At 38.4% G+C, this 21,630-nt stretch overlaps 2 protein-coding genes across 3 annotated transcripts; both read right to left on the bottom strand.

Annotated features, from left to right (window-relative positions):
• Positions 1-5,229: 5,229 nt before the first annotated feature.
• Positions 5,230-7,720, bottom strand: LOC104424824 (xyloglucan endotransglucosylase/hydrolase protein 9). The gene is made up of 4 exons (XM_010037328.2): positions 7,437-7,720; positions 7,005-7,105; positions 6,391-6,584; positions 5,230-5,881 (listed from the first exon to the last, which is right to left on the bottom strand). Exons 1-4 carry the CDS (start codon positions 7,612-7,614, stop codon positions 5,458-5,460), a joined length of 897 nt encoding a protein of 298 aa, XP_010035630.1. The 5' UTR covers positions 7,615-7,720; the 3' UTR covers positions 5,230-5,457.
• A 7,308-nt stretch (positions 7,721-15,028) lies between these two features.
• On the bottom strand, positions 15,029-20,282 carry LOC104424823 (geranylgeranyl transferase type-2 subunit beta 1). 2 transcript variants are annotated; one of them, XM_010037322.3, is made up of 10 exons: positions 20,080-20,282; positions 18,974-19,027; positions 18,698-18,848; positions 18,301-18,417; positions 17,899-17,965; positions 17,654-17,802; positions 16,232-16,365; positions 16,050-16,148; positions 15,850-15,925; positions 15,029-15,452 (listed from the first exon to the last, which is right to left on the bottom strand). In XM_010037322.3, the coding sequence occupies exons 2-10, from the start codon at positions 19,025-19,027 to the stop codon at positions 15,349-15,351; spliced, it is 951 nt and encodes a 316-aa protein (XP_010035624.2). In that variant the 5' UTR covers positions 20,080-20,282; the 3' UTR covers positions 15,029-15,348. The 2 variants fall into 2 exon arrangements, with proteins under 2 accessions (XP_010035624.2, XP_010035627.2); XM_010037325.3 differs by having other exon boundaries at positions 16,232-16,332.
• Between the last annotated feature and the right edge of the window lie 1,348 nt (positions 20,283-21,630).

The raw sequence follows: 21,630 nt of genomic DNA, 5'->3' as shown, positions 1-21,630 counted from the left end.
CTTCAATGTCGCCATGCTTGTTTAGTTTGAACGTATCTCCTACTGGACCCTTGCAACCATTCCAGGGGACTCAGCCGTATTTTCATGCTTTTCATTCCAACAGACTCTGCCTAATCGATCGATCTACATTCTCCGGTCAATGGATTGGAAAAACTTTTCATATTTTATTGCAAGCTAAATCTTCCTCCGTTCGAAGCAGCTTTAGAATATGAGAATAGCATTATTCGAGTAAATGATTTCCTAGTAGTTTACTTCTCCACTTCTCAAGGACGAGTTAGAATATATCTGCACCATATCATCAATGAACCGATACTCTTTTTTCCTCTTTGTGACATAAAGCAAATCCATAATTACTTGGATTTATCATTTGGAGTAAAACCTTGTAGAGCATGCGATCTGTCTCGTCTCTTACATGAGGGCGATCCTTGATTTCGGAAATATACTGGATGAGAACCGGATTGTTTCCTCTCGACGGCGAAGTACACTGCCCTAGTATTATAGTAGACTTAAATCCGCACCACATTAGGACAAAATAAGGGGATTACCTTAAAAAAAGAATGGCAATCATTCATGCAGCGCTCCTCTTTTCCCAAAGTTTCACCAATCAAGACTTTTCGGTGCGAACAGTGGATGCCTTGAGGGGAGCTAAAAAGCTAGCCTAAGAAAGTAATAAGTCCCACAAATTGATGTGAATCATGAGACATAAAACAATGGGCGAATATGGCTGTGGAGGGGCTCTCTCCCGTTAAATCACGTTGCAATAATTGCAATTGCAAATCAAATCAAATTCTATACTAAAAGACAATAGAATTGTCAAAGTAATGACTAATTATTGTCTCGACACTCAGCTACCTTGAAAGAGCTTTATTGAGGTCATGGTCGGATTTGATCGACTTTAGGCTTATCGTTTTCCGCAATTTTCAGTTCTAATCTTTAAGTTTCAATCAGGCTTGTGATATTTCACTATTGTAACAAGTTCTTTTACGTAGTTTTTTTTTTTCTCTTTCGTAATAACAAGGCTATATAAACTAGAAGTGAGCACCGGTCCAAAGTATAGCTAGGTTTTGGACCGAACTTGCCCTACCTAATCTATGTTGGTTCAGTTCCAATCCCAATTCCAAATAGAGTCATAACTAGGAAAGTAGATTCTTAGTTTTGGGTACTAAACCCACCCACTCAGGAACCGCGGTATGAAACTTGTTTCAGAAACCTAAACTTTATCACTTATGGTACATTTGGTAACATTTCTATTATGAAGAACAAATTTTTTTTTTTTGAAATAGTTTTTTTTTTCTATTTCTATTCTTAGAAAAATTTTATGAGTAAAACAATGCATTTGGTAACAATATAAAAATTTTATTCCAGAAATAGAAAAAAAATCAGGAATGTATTTGATACGATCTATAATTTTTTTGTGACGTAGAATTTCTTTTAATTTCATAATAAAATTTTTAGAAACTTTTTTTTTCCTTTTTTCTCCTCCTCTAGCCAGCGGCGGTGGCGAGGGCAATGATGACCAGCAGTGGGTAGCAAGTTTCCATTGGCCGATTAGAAAAGGAAAAAGAAAAAAAGAAAAAAAGAAATGAAAGAAAAGACTTATTTTTAGAAATTATTTATGGGAATAAGAAACTACTTTTTTGTACTTATTGTTTCTATACCAATTCTATTTCCTGACTACTTTTCTATGCCAAGGAATTGAAAAATTAATTTACAGTACCAAATGATTCTATTCTTTTTCTATTTTGAGAAACAAAAAAACAAAAAATCAATGAACAAAAATATTACCACACATATCCTTATTCCTTATACCGCAGCCTCTCTTCTCTCATTTCTCACTCTCACTCTTGAATAGAGAATACGGTGCAACATTCTTTAAAAAGCATGAAGTAACTCATAAACATTATTCTTTTAAAAATATTACATCGTTAAAAAAACAAAACAAAAAAATCCACTAGTTTTTGAATAAAACCTAGAAACGGACTAAAATAGGGTAGATTTCAAGGAGTATAAGATAGGTTATAGGTTTCAAAAATTGAAAAGCACCTGTCTTAAAACCGGTTCTTCCCAATACAAATCACAGAGACGAGGGAGGGATGAGGTGCTGGACTGTTTTCGTACTTCTAATTTCTGACCATAATCACGTCCCACAAAAATTTGAAAAAAATAAATTTTACTTCTTCCTTTTTTTTCTTTTCAAATTACTCAATATGCATGTTTTTATTTATTTATCTAATTTCTTTTGAAACGTGCAAATACTAACATGAATTTTTCGTTCATTATATTGCATCTTTTTAAAGTTACATTTCCTAAGTGATCACCGAAAAGTAAACCATCGCTTTTTATTCAATGAAAAAAAATTACGCCCTGAAAATATAAGGTGCCCCTAATATCCAATTTTAGTCACTTCTATAATGGCTGTCCATCATGTGAATGTGATAAATGTGCTTTGCAACATCATAGTGGCTATCAAATAGGGGTGATCAGTTCTTAGTCCCGTCTAGTTTTACCTAGAAATCGGGAACTAGATCAAGAGGATCGATTCTTGATTTTTGGGACTGAGAACCGGACTGAATCGAATGATTGGTCTCATGGAACCAATCACTTAGCAAAAAAAAAAAAAAAAATACAAAAATTTGATACTATTTTTAGGGTTATTGCCATTTTTAAGAAATGAAACAAGATATTTAAAAAAAAGAAGAAGAAGAAGAAGAAAGAGTCGGTCCAACCCGTCAATCTAGTTCGGTCTAGTTCTCCTCGAAATTGGGAATTAGACTAGTAATCACTGGTTTCATTTTTATGAAACCGAACCGGACTGATCCTTCTGGGAGCTGAACTAAATTGATCGGTTGGAGCGGTTCCCATTTAGGCGGTCTAATATACTCACCCCTACTATCAAATCTTAGCGAACGCAAGGAATAATAATTTGGGCAAATACCACAAAAAAAAAATTCAAATTTATGTTCACTGTGACCAAAATACTTGAAGCTTTTTTTATAACCAAAAATCCTAAACTTATCCAAGACCCAAACTTATGCATATGTGACATATATACCATTTATTTTAATTTCATCCGAGTATATATGTTAGTCCAGTATAAGTTCAGGGATTTTCATTATAATTTTTTATTTTTTTAGTGACATAATAAAAATCGAGATATTTGTATCGTAATGAAAATAATGTGAGATTTATTGTGATGTTAATTTTAATAACAAAAACTATTTTTACCAGCTGTAGTAGCCTCGCGACGAGGGATGAACTGCTTTTTGCAATAATTTCACCTGCCCATTTGATAAGTACCAATCCCTTTTTCTTCCGATTGAATTAAATAAAATATTGTTTTTCGGCTTTTTAATCAGCACCTCCCGAAACTTGCCCATCTTTATCGATCATGGAGTCTTGTCCGGATGTCATTATAATATGCCTTTGCTTTTGGACTCGGATGCCCTAAAGTCCCCTCCCGACGCCACCAAAAAAAGTTGGTCGTCCGGTTTGATTATTGGTGGGAATTCTTCCTCTTTTCTTGCATAAATTTCTCTTTTTCCTTTTCAATCTCCTCTAAATCCTCGCCCCCTCTTCCCTAAGGTATAGTAAAAAGTTCACTTTACAATCCAACAGTCGGGTAGAGAGTCAAATCATTAACATGGTAAAATCATGATGTAAGAGTGGAACCCCACTCCATTTTTCCATTTTTATCTTTTGCAAACCGGACGATTTCGATTGTAATTCGTAGATGAAGTGCGTCGATGCACCAAATACTTGAAATAGAAACTGGTGAGATGGTGGAGATCTATCTTACATTTCAACCATTTTGATTTTTGGAGAATGGCAATGTGCATGTGGTTGTGGTGCATGTGACTGTCAGGTAGAGAAGATATAGGAGACATGCAATAATGCTTCCTGCGTTCATGTTCACTCATGAGTCCACAGTTCTAACCCTTTGTGCCAAAAATTTGGCTCCTTGGGTAAAAAGAGGGACCCCCAGCGACCGAGCGAGGTTATCGGTTCATTCATTCCCGGTCGATGTTTTCCACTATCTTTCAAACCGAACGGGTGCACCCGTATGGCCCTTGTAACACATTTATGTGGATATAAAGATTGCCATCACTTCCTCAGCTACTCCCCTCCCATCTCATGGAACTCATTGTGCCTTTTCGTGAAGTCACGGGCAGAACGAGATTTCAAGTGGCAGCAATAATTCATTATTGAACATATGCTAAAACTCGCATAAGATCAGGTTTTGATGGACTGATCTCATAAAAGCGGTAAGATCGACATCCGTTGGGTCCTAATGATAAAGAGTTCGTTGATTAGCATATCGTTCAATTTGAGTATACATCAATGGATGCAACGAACTTGACTTGGGCATCGAAAATGGATAGATTCTTACCGAGATCTTAAAATGTCCAGAGTATGGCACTGGCAAATTTTACATGAAATCACGTCGATAGTAAAATTTATATATTTCTAGAATTCAAGTAATAATCCCAAGAAACCCTCTCGCCTAAACCCAATCTAGTTTCTAAAGTCCTAAATATCTTCTCTGCGAATCATTGCCGCTCCTAGCCAATGAGCGCTTTCGTACGGATCCGTCAAATCATCATTCAATACCCACTCGATTTCTTCGCAGGGAGTTAGCTGGTTTAGAAGATTAAATGCACGTCCTTCTTGGCACCTGTGCAGCACTGGCAAAAATTTCCAAAAAATCACGGCAAATTATGGTAGGGAGGGGTCGCATTGGCTTCCTCAGCACGTCACACTCCTGGCATCTCTGTCCGGAAGAAGCTGTGGACGACAGTGGAGACGTGACGAATCTTTCTAATCATTTCACCTCTTCCCCACAAATCACCGCATCTGTGCTGATCTACTGCAACGATCGATTGAATGACGCTAGTGAGCACTCGGACACGATGTTTCATGAGGGCCACGGGGGATTTCGATAGGGAATGCAATGCAGCTCCACAACAAAAATCGAGTCTTTACGGTTCAAATCATGACTCGCGAGCTGCGACAGCTCCTGGATCGAGCCCCACCCAAAAAAAGAACTTGAGATGATCATTGACAGGTTCTCTCTCTCACCTTTGTCCCACGCCTGGGACGACGATGCAGCACGTTAATCAGTGCACTGAAACATCATCCCCAGTGTCGTCATCCCTAGACCACAGGGAAGAAACCAACGTATTTTGGCACGCTTTTTGCAATTGCCCATTTTGGCCAATGACGAGAAGATCAGAGATTATGTGACCGGGGATTTGATTCGAATCGAAATTATATTACATGCTGCAACAAAAGACCCAACCACCAAAAAATTTCAAAGAAAGGAAGATATCAAAGAACACGGAGAACATGTCCGGTTTTTCTTATGACTTTTTCACAACAACCCAACCCATCCCCCTCTAGAATCCAACAACCTCCATGACCATCGACCCGGTCGATCACAATTCACGTGGGACTTTTCGCTCAATGACGGTGGTGCTCGCACTCGGCTGGCATGACCGGGAACCGCGCCGTGTCCTTGCAGTAGTCGTAGACCATGTGGTGGGCCTGGACCCACTTGAGCTGGTGGTTCTGGTGGAGGCTCAGCTCGGACACCGTGGGCTCGTCCCACCAGTACCGCCTCTCCCTGCCGGCGCTGCTGCACCGCTTGGCGTTGTCTGCCGCCGCCATGGTCGCCGGGCACTCGCACGCGTCGATCTCGAAGTTACGGTAGGACGTGATGAAGGGGGCGTGGGTCCAGTCGGTCTTGATGCGGCCGCCCTGGGTGGCCCAGTCGTCGGCGTTCCATATCGAGCTGTAGACGCCCATGGGCTGGTCCTTCGGGTACGGGATGCCCCGGTGCTCCAAGTTGGTGTGCACGCGGATCGGTGTCTCGTCCACAAGAAACCTAACACGACAAGGATCGAGAAACCAAGACGTCACGTTTGATTCAGAGCGTAAACTACAGCAGTAGCTACCATATTAACCTTGGAATCTTGTTTGGTATATCGAGGTATAAGGACAAAGAACCCGTGTTAGGTACGGAAAAAGGAATGTGATTTGCAGTAGAATGATATACGTGACAAAGCAAAAGCAGAAGAGAATAGACAAATGGAGGTGTCCCTCTGCATGTGTAGTCCACATAATAGTGTCCCTCCCCAAGATTCCCTCCCTTTTCTCAGGGTACCCGCTTTTGTTTTTCGGAAGCAGCTTTGGAATATGAAGTCCAACCAAATGAGGTCAGTCACGAGACCGACCCTTCGAACCAAGATTTATCATCAATATTGCACAAGGGTTTCTAACTAAGTGCATGCTGTAGTATCATCAATATTTCATTATGGAAAACATGCGACACGTGCTGTAATTAACGTTTACTGTGTTGTTTTATCAATAATGCAAATTTGTCTAGGGACATACACGACTTGGCGCTGGTTCCAGAGGACGGAGTAGGAGTGGAAGTCAGTGGTGGGGTCGAACCAGAGGCCGAGCCTCTGCTCCCGGTTGCCCACCCCGTTCACGTACACGTTGGTCTGTACCAGGTAGGGCTCCCCTGTCGTGTTGCCCAGGAACTCGAAGTCGAATTCGTTGTGGTTCGGTCCATCCGACGACATCTGCACATCACGACGACATTAAATAACTCGCGAACAATGTTTCATGTCATCATCGTGGTTATGATTTAAGTCAAAAAATTTCTGAGCCTGTGCATTAAAGCGGTTCACGGGATTGATAAATAGGTGCGGGCTAGGTTTCGTAGCCAAGCTACGATGAATGGTGGGTTGGCGGTACGGCTACATGCGCATTGAATTTTTCAGTAGAATCCAAGATTAAATCGTCTGCAGCAGGAAACATTTCAAAATGAATTCAATGGGACTGATGGCGACCCTTCGTCATGTACTGGGGGACCCGGAGACATGAAATAAATCCTTTTTTTCCCTTCCCCCCATCATTATCATAGCATTGTTTCAATGAATCCACTCATTAGAATGAAAAAAAAAAAAAAAAACGAAGGCATTGTCAGTGGATTTACTCACGTAGAAAGCAGTGACGGTCCCAGCCGAGTCGCCCTCGACGAGCTTGATCTGGATGGTAACTTTGCCGAACATGTACTTGCTCTTCGACCCGAACCCAGCGCCTAGAAAAACACACCAGAGGAGTTAGAACCAACCCCACTGTCATCGACTCTTTTCCATTCACCAAAGCACTGATTTTTATCAAGCCTCTTTTAGAAGTTTAGCCAAACGTGCATCACACGCGAAAACACACGCCCCGACCCAACAGTGAAGTGGCGACGGATGACAAGAAACCGGCATCAACCGATGCCGGGACCGTGAATGGGTATTTCATCTCAAAAGCAAGAAACGCGCACTGTTTTGGGTTTTAGCCTCTCTTTTCTTGGGTTCAAAGAACCGAAAAGAGTCCCGTATTGTCGAACAAAACAGAGGATTTCTGCACAATGTTTTTACCAGAGTAGTTGTCAAGCTTGAGCTTGAGAACCTCTCCTTCGTAGACAAAATGGTCCATAGCCCAGCCCGGCTGGTAGAGCTCCTCAAACCTCGCACCCGCGACCAGACCCACCAACAACGCAAGACCCACGAACAGGCCGAACGACACAGACACTTTGGAAAAGACCGGGACAGCCATTGAAGAAGAAGAAGAAGAAGAAGAAGAAGAGCGAGAGCAAAAGCTTTTCTTCACGAGCTCTGAAGTCGCTCTGTTTCTCACCACTCACTTGAGTGAGTGAGCGAGACCAGCCCCCCGTTTTATAGCCGCTTCTCACTGGCTTCGCTACTTCTCCCGCACGGCCCACTTGCCACGTCACGCGGGTCGCGCGCCACGTGGGCAGCCACGTCCCCTTCCGGAATTTCTATAGATGGGAACCCGAGAGGCAAAAGGGGGAATATACGGAAAATAAAATGCGGGTCGAGGTCGAGGTCGAGGTCGAGGTCGAAAATTGAAAAATTGAAAAATGGAGCCGTTGCCGCGGCCAGTGAGCTGGCGAGAGCTGGTCCCTGTGGGAGGGGGCACGCTGCGCCACGACACGTCGCTGTCCGAAAGGCGACCGCCGGGACAGATGAGGGCCAGTGGGCGCGCGCCACGTGGACCGCTACAGCTGGTGGGAGTGGTTGTGTCCAGTTGTCCCGAAGTTAAAAAGAGGGCGGGGTCCTCCTTTCGGGGGGCGAGCAGTGGGGTCCACGTGTTTTTTAAATTTTAATCTCCCTGCTCCTTTTCCTTCCTTCTTTCCCTTCCAGGTTTTCTGTTCTTTTTTAACTTTTGCTGACGGCAATGCCAGCTGGACACTGACCCAAAGTGGATTCATGCACTGTCAAATTTATTAAAAAGAAAGAGAGAATTCATTTCGCGATTTAATCCACGCCACGCCGGGGCAATTATTTCCATCTTTTCGGGCCTCGGGGTGGGCGAATCACACCTTCAACGTGATAAATGTAACCTTTTTTTTTTTTTTTTTTTTTTTTTTTTTTTTTCCGACTAGTCGAATCCGATGTGTATATAATGGGGTAAAAGTTTGAATAGAGTAACTTGGCCATGCTTAGTTGTAAGCTTCGTGATTATTAGATGGTAATCCGGGAATGTTAATCACGTTTAGTGGGTGGGTTTTACTCTCTCTATATCTAATATTACATGGAGCTGCACGTAGGGATGATGGTGTCTTTGAGGATTTTGTAGGTGGACGTGTTTTCTTGTTTCTTTTCTTTTCTTTTCTTTAAGGTCGAAAGATGGGCATGTTGACATGATGGGAATATAGGGAATTCGAATGGGTACGGGCGGCTTGCCTTTTTAGTGAGGGAATTAGGGGAAAGAGGGATGGGCGAATGGGGGGTCCAATTTAGAGTACTCAATGCGCTTCAATCCAACATAGGCTACTGCCAGCCATATTTCTTGTTTTCCCCCCCAATGAATAGCCTCATCCGTAGGGAATTTGATAAGGTATTGGATGGTCGATTCTTAGATTGAGGATGATAAAATTGTCAAGAAAGGAAAAGAGAGAACTCAAAGGCAATTATTTATAAAAAAAGATTGATACCACAAAAAATCCTAAATTATATTTATTAAGACACAAATAACCCCAATTTTTTTTTTGTCGTTGAAAATTCTAAACTTGCCCACTATAATACAAATAATAAAAAAATTTCAAACTTATATCAATTAAAATAATGGTTAATATCACGAAAAATCCAAAATTAATATATATATATATATATGATAAATTTACTTGATCACCAAAAACTCTAAATTAGTACACTTGTGATATATTTATTATAAATTAATTTTTTTAACACTAAAAATCTTAAATTGATATATACCGTAACAATTTCATTTTTGAAATATCCATTAAATTTTATTGTCGAATTACCGAGTTGAATACCACGTTGATAAATGTATCAATTTGGATTTTTATTATTCGTTTGTCACAAGTATACTAGTTTTATGATCTTTTGTAATTACATATGTATCAATTTGTAACTTTTGTGATAAAAAATTAGTTTTAGATAAATTTAGGTGATTTTTTATTGTTAAAAATTTAATTTTAGGCAAATTTAATCACATGTGTACTAATTTATAAATTCTTTTTGTGGCATAAACCCTTGAAATAAAAGTTACATACGACATGAAAAAAAAGTTTAGGATATTTGTATTATAATGGACAAGTTTATGAATTTTTTGCGATAAAAAAAGTTAAGAGATATCTTGCGTAGTCGTGTTGCATATAATTTGAGATTTTTTTGTGATATGTATTAAAAAGGAAAAAATAAATGGAATAAAATGAAACTTTTGGAGCAAGGGTCAAGGATGGGAGTGGGCTGCAATTGCGTCCATGCTAGTTAAGGTGGGGCTGCGACGTCTGGGAGGCCCGTCCTGATCGTGATGACAAAAAAAGGAAGGTACCGTGACGTACGGTGCTTTGCCCGTTTTCGGCCAATTGGCATTTATATATTAACTTAAAATTGGGAAAACAAATACCCTAAAAAATAAAGTCGTGTGATCGTACGGCAACCCAACCCAGAGAATATCTGACAGACCAGTTGCGCGTTCCCACGTGGCTCGAGATATTTTGCGCGATGCTTTTTATGTTCCCGTAGTATCATCGGATTCTTTTTTTTTTTTTTTTTTTTTTTTCTTTTCAAATTTGTTTTGCCCGACGTATACGAAAAGACGATATTTCTCCAGACAAAGACAACGTAGTGTCGTATAAGCCCTCGTGCAAAGGTCAAAAATAGGGAAAGATCATCCCACCTTTGTCATTTTGAGTTTCGTTCATCCCTTTTTTTTGGGTGTATTTTAGCTCGAGTTTCATATAGAATCCACAATTGCTGTATGTCACTTTTCTTATCCCAAACAAAATAAATCATCGTTAGCTAATTAGCCATCTAAGTGAAGGAATACTAACACAATCACCAAGCTCCGTAATCCCATCAAAATACGAGTTTCATAGGGTGGATTCGAACCTAGAGACATTGATTTCTAGATTGAGAATGTAGGAATATGTCCTTATCACCAGGTCATTTTCAAAGTGGCTAATTTTTATTTAACTTGGAACATATGAGGTGCTCAGCTTTAAATATAAGTTTTATTCCCTAATTAGAAAACTTCAGGAGAGGGAAAATCACACCACATGGCCCAACTGTATAGGCATTGGTGATGGAGTACGCACTTTGTTACAAGCAAGACGCCTTTCCTCTGCCCTATGAAATTCTTCCCTTCCGGCAAAATGACATGTCAACTTCGATAGGCCATGACCCATTTGATGGATAAACTTCCCCTCCTTTTTATATATGGAACATCTTCATTTTCCCCTATCAACTATAATGAAGACCTAAAGAGACTAATTGATACATATTGTAAACAATGGTAAAACAAGTTAATTGACAGGGGTGTTTCACTTGGTTAGAAGGTAAATAGACAAACGTAGATAACATAAGGGCCGTGCAAAGTGGACTACCCAGATGGGGAACTGCTTGGACCGGACTGAATAAGCGATTGATCTAGTTTCTAAGGGCTTGCATGGTTGTGTTTTTTTTTTTTTATTATTATTATTCTTTTTATGAACAAAAATTATGTTTTTTTGTTCTCGGAAACAAAAAAAAATAGAAACGCGTTTATTTGTGTTTTTATTCCAAATCTTTTTTTTTTATTCTCGGGAACACATTTGGAACAAATAACAAATAAAAAAAAACTTGTTTTTTTGTTTCTAGAACAATTTTTAAGAACAAATTTTCTCTCCTATTTTTTTCTTCTATTTTTTTTCTTCTTCTTTTTTAGCCGATCGCCGACTCGACCATGACCGGCGATCGGTCGTCGAGGGCTAGCGACGCCATTGAGGGTCGGCGACCTCGCCGGAGCATTCTTGCGGCCCCTGGTGAGGCCGAGCATTGCCGGCGCAGGTGAGGCTCGGCCTCGCCGGGGGCCGGTGAGCCTCGTTGTGGCTGGGCGAGGCCGCCGACCCTTGTCGGCCGGTCACCGGCCATGGCCGAGGCCGGCGATCGGCCAAAAGAAGAAAAAAAAAAAAAAGAAAAAAAAAAAATAAAAAATTTCTTTACAAAAAAAAATATTAAAAAATTAAAAGAAATAAAAAAAGAACACAAATTTACCAAACATATTTCGGTTTTATTTATTTATTCTCAAAATCTTTTACCAAACGTATTTTTCTATGTAAAAATTATTCCCCATAATAAAATAGTTTTTTCTATTTCTTAAAAATGAACAATTTTTAAATAGAAACACATACAAACGCACCCTAAGAGTATTGGTTCAACTCTTAGTTTCTAAAAGTGGAACAAGTTTTTGAACAGTTTGGTTCCGCTCGGATTGCATCGACTACTTATTATTATTATTATTATTATTATTATTATTATTATTATTATTATTATTATTATTATTATTATTATTATTATTATTATTATTATTATTATTATTATTATTATTATTATTTCTTCAAAATTAGTAAAATGTTTAAAAACATTATTTTAGTCCGATTCCAAGTAGTGGGAAAAAAAGTGACCGTGTCAGTGATATAATTTTTGCAATTAATTTGATTGAAGATACTTGAATCAATATGAGATTTAGATTGATATTAATTAGCAATTCAAAATGATTTCATATCTTTGTTTTTTTTTCCTTTTATTAGTTACACTTTGTAATATAAATACATGTAAAGAATATATATCTAATTAAAGTGAATACAAAGGAATTCTTCAAGCTCATTTTCTCTTTTACTTTGCGTTAGACTCGTTCTATTGGATTGGATTAGGAATTAATCATCCCTAGATGACACATTAATGCTCATATAAGAAAACTCACAGTTTGCAACTTTAGTGGAGGCTTAGCTAGAGCTTGCGAGAAAATACTTTCGAATCTTAAGAAGGTTTGAATTAAAATTTCAAAAATTCCATACTGGCCATGACATTTCTAGGCTCACCCATTTGAATGGTTCAAATCTATTCCTGGTCACGTTAGTCAAATCTTTCTAGGAGCGTCCTAGGAAGGTGGATTCTATCATCAAGGTGGAGCAAGAAATTGGATTTCATTTTGTCGAAAATTTCTTTTTCTTTTCCTCGTAGGCGCGCGCGCGCGAAGCATCATGGACGAGGTGGGGTTCGCACGTGAGTCGAAATCGGGACGGGAGGCGACGGTCGTGCTCGGGTTTCATGGAAAGTATCGAATAAATAATGCATTAAAAAAAGGACAAAGTGGAAGAACACAACAAGTTGACCTTCGTGCCGAGGTTAGGCCGTCGCACGTGATCCCCTACGGGATTGACGAACACTGCCTGCCCTGCCCCCCCACTCTCTTCTTTTATTTTCCTCTCTCATCTATTATGAAGCACCCTCCTTCAATGGAGAATCCTCGTGAGCCTCATTTTCTCATCTTTATCACCTCGAAAATCACGCTCACGAGTGTACTCGAAACACTCAATTGAATATGTTCAATTAGGAATGCATTTGATTTTCTCAAAAGTGATTGCACCCGACAAGAGGACCGTCGGTATATTAAAAATTAGAAATTCTCCTGATTTATGGCGTTATAGTGGTCATTTAGGTATTCTTGTTTTTAATAGAGTTAATGTCACGAAAATCTAAAATTGATACATTTATGAAAAATTTACTCTTTATTAGTTTTCATTAAATTTTATCGTTAAAATGTTGAGTTAGATGACATGTGACAGTTAATAAATATATCAGTTTAGATTTTACTTTTCCTTTTGTTAGGGATATACTAATTTTTGATTTTTCATGCTATTAATCTAATTTAATTCAAATTACTTAAGATTAAATTTATTAGGGTGTATTGGTTTGTGACTCTCGATTAAAAAATTAATTTGTGATAGATTTGATATAGATATATTGATTTAAAATTTTTGTGATGTTATTTTTATATTTAATTAAGAACATAGTCAATCTTATCAATAATTACTGCACTTGACAAGACAAGTCGCGATGTTAAAAAATTATTAAATTCTCTCGGTTTATTGCTTCATGATTGTCGTTTGGATCTTATTGTTCTAAATAAAATCCCCGTACAAATTTTCTGCCGGGCACGTTGAAAATGGTGCTCTTTTTATTGTTTAAAAGAGGGGGTCGGCTGTGGAGAAGAGACAAGGGGTCGCCTCCGTTGAATAGACAGACGAAGCTCGGAAGCAAGTAATTAAAGGAGAGACGCTGTGTTGGATCCGATGACGATGACGATGTGTTTTCTGCATCATCCGGTCTCCAATTGCATCCAGATTGGTGAACGTTGGCTGCTTCTGCTCGACCCTTTCTGCACCGCAATCTCTTTTTTCCCGAGCATTTTCCATTCTCGCTCCAATCACCGCCCTTTCATATGAAAGAAAACTGTTTCCCAGGAAAGGTATCGAGCTTTTGAGCCTTTTGTACCATTGAATTGTATGTCCATAAGCCATAAGGTGGTAATGGTATGCATGATAATATTTTCGTTTCTTTATTTTTCTATTTTTCTATTATCGGGAAGAGAAATCCATATGGTAAGATAATTTTATTTTTCTATTTTTGAAACAAAATTTTAGTTAGGAAAATGATTTTTAAACATTTTGGAACAAAAATCCATATGATAAAACAATTTTATTTTTTGGTAGGTTAAGAAATATGTTTGAAATAAAACTGAGAAGTAAACTTTTTTTTTTTAATTTTCTAATTTTGTAATAAAAATAAGAAATAAAAATTATTCCATCGGTCATCACTGGTCCTCATCGCCCGCCGATCACTTGAGAGGGAGATATTATCATATTTTTATTTCGAGAATATAAATTTTACTTCGTTATTAAACACGTATTTTTGTTTAGAAACTTGTCTAATGAATAGAAATATAAAAAATAACTTAATTACACACATAGTTAGATCTTTCACAGTGTTTTCAAAGTTTTTTTTTTCTTCTGGTGAGTGGAGGAAGTAGAAAATAACTTGAATGTCCCTGCCGTTTCATCCAACGTTCGACCTTCCCTTCATTTGGCATCCAGTCCCGCTCCTACTATTGCCGAGATTTCTAAAAGATGCTCCCTCATCACTTTATCCACCGATAAATCATTGCCCTTACTGTTGCATGCACTAGAAAATGATTTTTAAACATTTTGCTTTAATTGGTCACGTTGCATCCACGTCATTTCGATCCATTTCCATTAGCCAACTTCCAGCACTATCTTCTTTACTAGGATTCTAGGAATGACATCGTGACGAAAGTCATTGCTTCACATGCCAATCCTTCCTCATGGTGATCAGTCCATGAAACGATTCCCTAACTAGCTTTCGCAGCGTCCGTCTTTCCATGTCCTTCCCCGCAAAAGCCTCAGCTTTTCAGAGCACAGGAATCGCGCACGAGCTTACTGATCATCCTTAAGTTAACGTGTGCACCATCACCTGCCTACAAAAGTCTTGTATTATCGTGGTCACGCGCCAAGTTTACTTCTATACGTTGTGAGGAAAAAGATGCGAGGACTGATGGCTCTGTGCAGGACTATCAATAGGCACGAGCATCCAAAATCAAAAGCTCTTAAATCTTCTACACAGCTCTAATAGACATGGAAGCAAAATGATAGAAATTGGTCTACTATTGAAGACATATTTTCCACAATATGGCGCATGTCCAACCTCCAAAACCAGAGAAAATCCGTGACATATGCGGTATGACGCTAAGAATCATGTTCGCTTTTATGAGAACAATCTTGGAGCTATCATAATTAATCCAAAATCTTGCCATTTTACAGCAAAATTTCTATCTTTTCTCTGTTTTCTACCGCCGTCTCCCACCTGCAGATCTGCTCTTCTCCCTACATCCCACAATGCAGAAGCTAATGGACTAGAAATATCGCGACAAAGTGATATTTTTTGTTCGTGCTCCAGACTGTCAGGTTGAACATCTCCCAAAGAAAATCCTATTGACTACATTGATTGGCAAGGCATACGCTGGATCTATGGCTTTAACTCCTGGATACTCAAGAAGCGAAAGACCTGAAAAAACCCACCAAACAGAAAAGATTAGCAATCTGCCCAGAGATAACTCTAGTGGAAGAAAGTGTATCAAGAGGCATGGAAACAAACCCACCCAACAAAAGAAGAGGAGGGAAGAAGGGAAAGAAGGAAAAGAAAAGCAAGAGGGAGAAAACAACTGAAAAAACAAGGAGAACAAAGAGTCCATTCGGACAGCCTATATCAGCTAATATTGGCATTGAGTTTTATTGCAGTTGATATTGCATCCACACAATAGTTGACTAGACAACCATTTTCAATAAATCGAGTGATTAATGGTAGGATATCAAGAAAACACTAAATGCACTTATTCAGTTAATAGGATTAGCCAATTTCAACTGAGAGATTGCAAAGGTACATGCCAAGACCTAACTATTACCAGCCACTCCAAAAAATGTATGGTACACGTCTACGGCATCATTTGGCCTATCAGATATTCCACCATTTTCGGTGTCCTGAAATCACAAAGCCACCAGATCAACAGAGTTCTATGAAAATCAAAACATAAGACAGGAACTCTATATCCTGAAATTTTTTTAGTTCTACATGCATCCTAGAAAGGACATTCAAATAAATAACCTGACAGTTCAAGATGAATTTGATGAGCTTTTCTTTGTCAATCCAGTGAGCTCTGTCAATCATTATCAAGCTACACAGGACCCACCAGGAGTAGCAGACCTGTGATAATGCAACAAGATGAGTAAAGACTATGACAATAATATTCAAGTGAAATTAGCTTAAACATTAGCTGTGGTGCATACATCAGGAAGTTTCTCCGGGCGGCCATTTAACCCTCCGGATTTGACTTGACGCTCACATAACCACCAGCCGAGAAGGTCCTTGTCAATGTGATGGAGTGAACCCGTGATAGCCAGAGCACCCACACAACAAAATACTGCAGGAATGGCTATGTGAATCTCTCTTCGTTTCATATGCTTAAATCCATGAACATAAAAGTAAAAATAAGATACAAAGGGAATCTCTAAGGGGTTTTACCACTGATTCCTTTTTCAGCCTACTGGCTTCTCCATCTACTGGTCTTTCGCATCAAGAGCCAATCAAAATCCAAAGCATAAAAGCAAGTAGCAGGAAAAAAATATGAAGCTGCTCTCTCTAGTTTCCACTTCTTGCTTATAGGTTTTAAATTGAGAATACATGTAAAAAATGACATGTTTACATGCTATAGGGCGACATGTCGAAATACAACTCATCAACATTTTCATCGTATGTCGATTAAAGGTTGCAGATATACCAATTGTACAATGACAACTTCAAAAACTAAATGTGAGAAAAGTCATAACTATTATTAAGAAGCAAAAGCCACAGTGAAAGATAATTTGAAATTGACCCTAACTGTTGAAAATAACCAAAACTGCCCATTGGCTTGACATGAAAAAGGACAATAAAACTCAAATTGATTTTCCAGTTGCCATCTCTATCTTAAACAAGTAATCAGGCGACTAATTTTCCTTAAACTCTATATACATCACTCTCTGACCCTTGATTTTCAAATTGCCATCTATCAGTCTCATGTTGCTCTGCTCCATCCTCAATGGTGACAATAAACATTTTCTGCTGCAGACTATCACGGGTTGCCACCAGTTCAAAGGAAAAGCCACTGAACTTAGTAAGGAATTAAGTCCAAGCCAGGTTGTCCAGTTTCAAAAAGTCTTACAAAAATAAATTCCAGCTATTCTTAACTACTGCTCTGCGCATATCATCATTGACCAAAGCCCGGGTTTTCACATCTCTCTCTAAACAAACCATAAAATGGTTGGCTGGAAAGTGAGATTAATTGTTTGAATCTGACATAGTTTATCATGGATATCAATTGAAGCAGGAGATCACCGAACCAAATGTTCATCCAGAAATGCTTCTAAATAATTTTGTCACACAAGCTAGAGGTATTGCTCAGCTTCCAAATATAATGAAGGAGCAGATAGAATTATCATTGGGCGATTCAAAAGTTTCAAGCGCTTAAAAGATTCAAAATTGAGCAAACTAAAAGCACTTCAAACATTATCTCAACCACTTAGAACAGAATTTCATTTTGTAGTGATAGAACTATACTTTTTGCACCCACAGAAAGAGGCTACCTCATGCATACGCACATATTTGACTTCCAAAGCACCTATCAGAAAGTAAAATCAATGAAAAAGTTCCAGCATAAGGTTATGACATACTTTGCCCTGCGTGGGACTCTCCACCAGGAGTGCAACCAAACCCGCCATCCATATTTTTGCAACTCACAATGTACTTCACAGCCTTCTCCACATCCATCGAATCCAAGCGCTTCAGTATTGAAAGACAGCATATGGCAATGTACGAGAATCTTTGAAGAGAAAAAAATTGTGACGAGAATTTTTAATATTTGAGTGACATCCTTAAGAAGCACGAACATCCCAGAGGTCAATGACAAGGACAATACCGAGTATCAACCTCTCCCCATGTATCCCCTGAAAAGGATCCATCTTCTTTTTGCAGTGATGCGACATCTAAATTTAAGTATAGGACCAGCAACATAAAAGTTTTCACGCCAAAAATTATCCAACAGTAAGAAAATCAATCACAGAGAGAGACTTGTCATTTATGCTTGGCTGGCAATATACAGGCAAAGCAATAACATTAACAAAAGCTCTATAACATCCAAAAGTAGACAAATTTGCTGACCACTTCAAATGAAACACAGAGAATAACGATTCACAAGTTTGTCCTCTTTAAGTATATTACTAGATGACATCCAAAACTGACAAACAAAAAAACACAAACTCTTCATCCATGACAAGAGTTGAATATATAAAATGCTCTATTCCAAAGGAATGAAGGATACATCCAGTCACCTTATCGATATCAAGAACATCTAACTTGTCAAAGAGGGCCAAAACTTGCACAGCACTGAGTGTATAATGCACGTGAGGATCATGTCCAATGTTTCCACCAAAGCCACCTGCAGAAAGAGCCCTGACAGATGCTCAGACTTGCTCTTTGAACTAGAGTTCTATAGAGAATACAGCAACACCAACATTAATCACTCCTGAGACACTGTCATTAATAGATTTGAGTCACATTATCCTAGCCCCAAATAAGAAAAGTCTAAACAGAAAAGTAGCTCAAGTATAGGACTATTCTAAAAGATGAACTATTTAGATGTTAGTTTCTGTTAGGTGCATCTTTAACGTGGGTAAAGCACAAGAAAGAAGCCAAGAGATCTACAGATTCGTACAAACCAGACTCGTGTTGGCATTTCATGATCCACGAAACAATGTCCTCCAAATCCACAGTGTCAAGTTTTCCAAGAAGATCCAGTGCGCTTAGTCCCCAATAAGCTCCATTCATTCTCAAATGATCCATAAGCACAGAAAGGAAATCATCTTTCCTCTAACCACAAGGTCACCGAAAAACTAAATCAGTGAAAAAGTGAAATAGTGGATAGCAGATCCCAATGTACCTGGTCATTTTCATATATTGGTAGAAAACACAAGAAGTGGATTGTATACTGATACCCTTTCAACTGATAATATATACTCGACATGTTTATTGCCAACAAGCTCCCCCATCTGTCAATATTTAGACAGAAATTTTCAGACGCATCATTAGAATTCAATAATTCAAGTGTAAGAGTCTGAATTCCGAATTAGAATATACTTCCAGTAGCATCGAAATCAAACACATGGATTCAGTCATAACATCATTGGAACCTTTGCACCTGTTCCTTTTAGTTGCAGAGATGTTAAAAAAATACATGTCTCCAAAGTCAAACCAGTGAAAGGAAACAACGAAATATTCCTGACCTAATGTTGTCTTAGATTTTATGACACAACATATCCCACATGGATCTGATTCAGTCGACAAGCTTCGGTTTGATCTTTATAATATTTTATAGTTTTCCTGATGCTCATTGTAAGCAGAAAAAAACAGGCAAAGAAACATCTACCACTTTTCTAATTACCCCAAGCTAGAATTTTTTAGACGCTAATTTGCACAAAAGCTTTAAGTGAAGTGCTTGATAAAGAAGTCGCGCCCAAGATTGGACCCTAAACATATTTCCAGCACCATTTCTTATGCGCAGGCATTCATAAATCACTTGAGCACTCCATGAGAGAAAATACTGAATGTGAAATGTAACGATTCATTAGACAGTATCATAACCGACAGAACACAAAAATAAGGGGCAATCGAGTGGCAACCGCTATTCAAACCAAGATCCATATTCTAGTCATGTCAAGTAACTAGGAGCCCCAGAAAACTTTTGAACTGTAAATTTTCTCATCGCTGAAAGAACACGAGCAAATAACGGAGAGTGGGGCCAATGTGATTATGCAAACGAGTGCTGACAGGGGCAAAGCACGGGGAACATTTGCGGCAAGTCCTCTGGGAATTTCATCGACCAGATGGAGCGCAATGTCATGTCGACACAAACACCCGATCCCGCCAAGAGTGCAGTTTCTGTCCCTCGAACCGAGGATTCCATTCCAATCACTTTCAAGCGACCCACGAATCAAGGTAATTGTCCAAACAGATCGTTTCGACGACGAATGACAAGATGGGTGGTTTGGATTACCGAAAGGGGAGGGAGATTGAATGCTGGCGAGTCAAATCAAGAGCCTACCTTGTCAATGGCCCTCGATAAACTGCGATCGTCACACGTAAAAATGGAGTCTTTACGAACTCAACGAACGTTACGGTCAGTCCGGTTTGCTTAGCAGTGAAGCGAAGGCCAATTTGTCTCTCCCCGGAGCTCTCACGTTTCTGAAATGGTTTACAAAAGTCTTCCATACATAGCCTATAGCTTTCGTCGACCCAGTCAAAACTGAAAATTCTCAGTTTGGACTTCATCTTGTAGCGGGTTGCATTTCTATTCTCGAAAATAATTTTTATTTAGAAATAATTTTTTTATTTTATTCCTTAGAATAATTTTTGAAATTTTGAAAATGTTTATTAATTATTCAAAATTTCTAATCTAAAAGAGAAATGTGTTTGGTAAGATTTTTAATTTTTTAATATTCTAATGCTTTTATTATATTTTTATTATATTTTTCTTTTCTTTTCTTTTCTTCCTTTTTTTGTGACTGATGGTTAGCCATGGCAGTAACCAACACCTTATTTTGCTGAGGCTCACTATGACCAAGTGAGTCTTCTATGAGCTTGCTAGATCTCGCCCATATGGCGGTGACGGCGGTAGTGACGATTGGCAGTAGTTGGTGATCGAGTGAGAGGAGGAAGAAGAAGAGAGAAGGATAAAAGAAGAAAGAAAAAAGAAAAAATAAAAAAAAAAAAAAGTTGGATTTGATTTTGAAATTGTTTTCGAGAATAAAAAACTACTAATTAAAATAAGGGTTAATATTACGAAAACCTAAAACTAATACATATATGAAAAACCTAAAACTAATACATATATGATAAATTTACTTGATTACCGAAAACTCTAAATTAGTACCCACTTTTGCTTTTGATGACAAATTTATCATAAATTAATTTTTTTTGATTAAAACTTAAGGTGGTGGTCATGCGGGTGAAATCAATAAAATAACATTCAACAAAAAATGCTAATAAAAATGCATGCAGTCATCGACGTTTGGAAAACAAGCACTTGGTATCACATCAAGCATTTAAGGGTTCAAATATCTGGGGTTCACACTAGACATTTGAAAATATTTTACTAAACATCTGGAAGTCACATCAGACATTTGGAAAAACAAACACTTGGTATCACATCAAGTGTTTAATGGTTCAAATATCTGGAGTTCACACTAGACATTTGAAAATATTTTACAAATTGGTACTTGGAATTCTCATCAAGCACCAAGATGATCGAACAAACTTAGGGTTTCAAAGACAATTTTTTTGGTCTTTGAGGAAAAATTCAATGATGGCTTTTATCAAGCTTCTCTTTGGAAAAATTATCACAAGGACAATTTTCAGTTATAGTGTGAATCTCTTGAACATGCTAAATGAGACGCTTTTGGTGTGAAAGGCTTTTTCACTCGCTCTCATTTAGGAGGGGTTACTTGTCCCGACCATTGATGCGGGGAATATATCACTCAATCTTATCATCATCTTGTCGACAAGAGTGGCGAATTTTCTTGCAATCGGTACGATGTTCAAGTAATTCGATTTTCACTTTGAATTATCCATTTTGATTTCAAGTGGAATTGACAAA

The sequence above is a fragment of the Eucalyptus grandis genome, chromosome 11 (assembly GCF_016545825.1).
Source record: "Eucalyptus grandis isolate ANBG69807.140 chromosome 11, ASM1654582v1, whole genome shotgun sequence".
Lineage (NCBI taxonomy): Eukaryota > Viridiplantae > Streptophyta > Magnoliopsida > Myrtales > Myrtaceae > Eucalyptus > Eucalyptus grandis.
The sequence above is the reverse complement of the archived record's forward strand: the minus strand, read 5'-3'. Positions and strand labels throughout refer to the sequence as shown.

Bases quoted from the DNA above. Each gene is read 5' to 3' on its own strand.
- LOC104424824 (XM_010037328.2), bottom strand. From the start codon at position 7,614: ATGGCTGTCCCGGTCTTTTCCAAAGTGTCTGTGTCGTTCGGCCTGTTC. The intron at 6,585-7,004 runs GTGAGTAAATCC...CGTGATGTGCAG, and splicing joins GGACCGTCACTGCTTTCTAC to ATGTCGTCGGATGGACCGAA. The intron at 5,882-6,390 runs GTATGTCCCTAG...TTGTCGTGTTAG, and splicing joins TGGAACCAGCGCCAAGTCGT to GTTTCTTGTGGACGAGACAC.
- LOC104424823 (XM_010037322.3), bottom strand. From the start codon at position 19,027: ATGGGGGAGCTTGTTGGCAATAAACATGTCGAGTATATATTATCAGTT. The intron at 18,418-18,697 runs GTTTGTACGAAT...CTCTTTCTGCAG, and splicing joins GAAATGCCAACACGAGTCTG to GTGGCTTTGGTGGAAACATT. The intron at 16,149-16,231 runs GTATGCACCACA...GCATTATCACAG, and splicing joins GCCCGGAGAAACTTCCTGAT to GTCTGCTACTCCTGGTGGGT.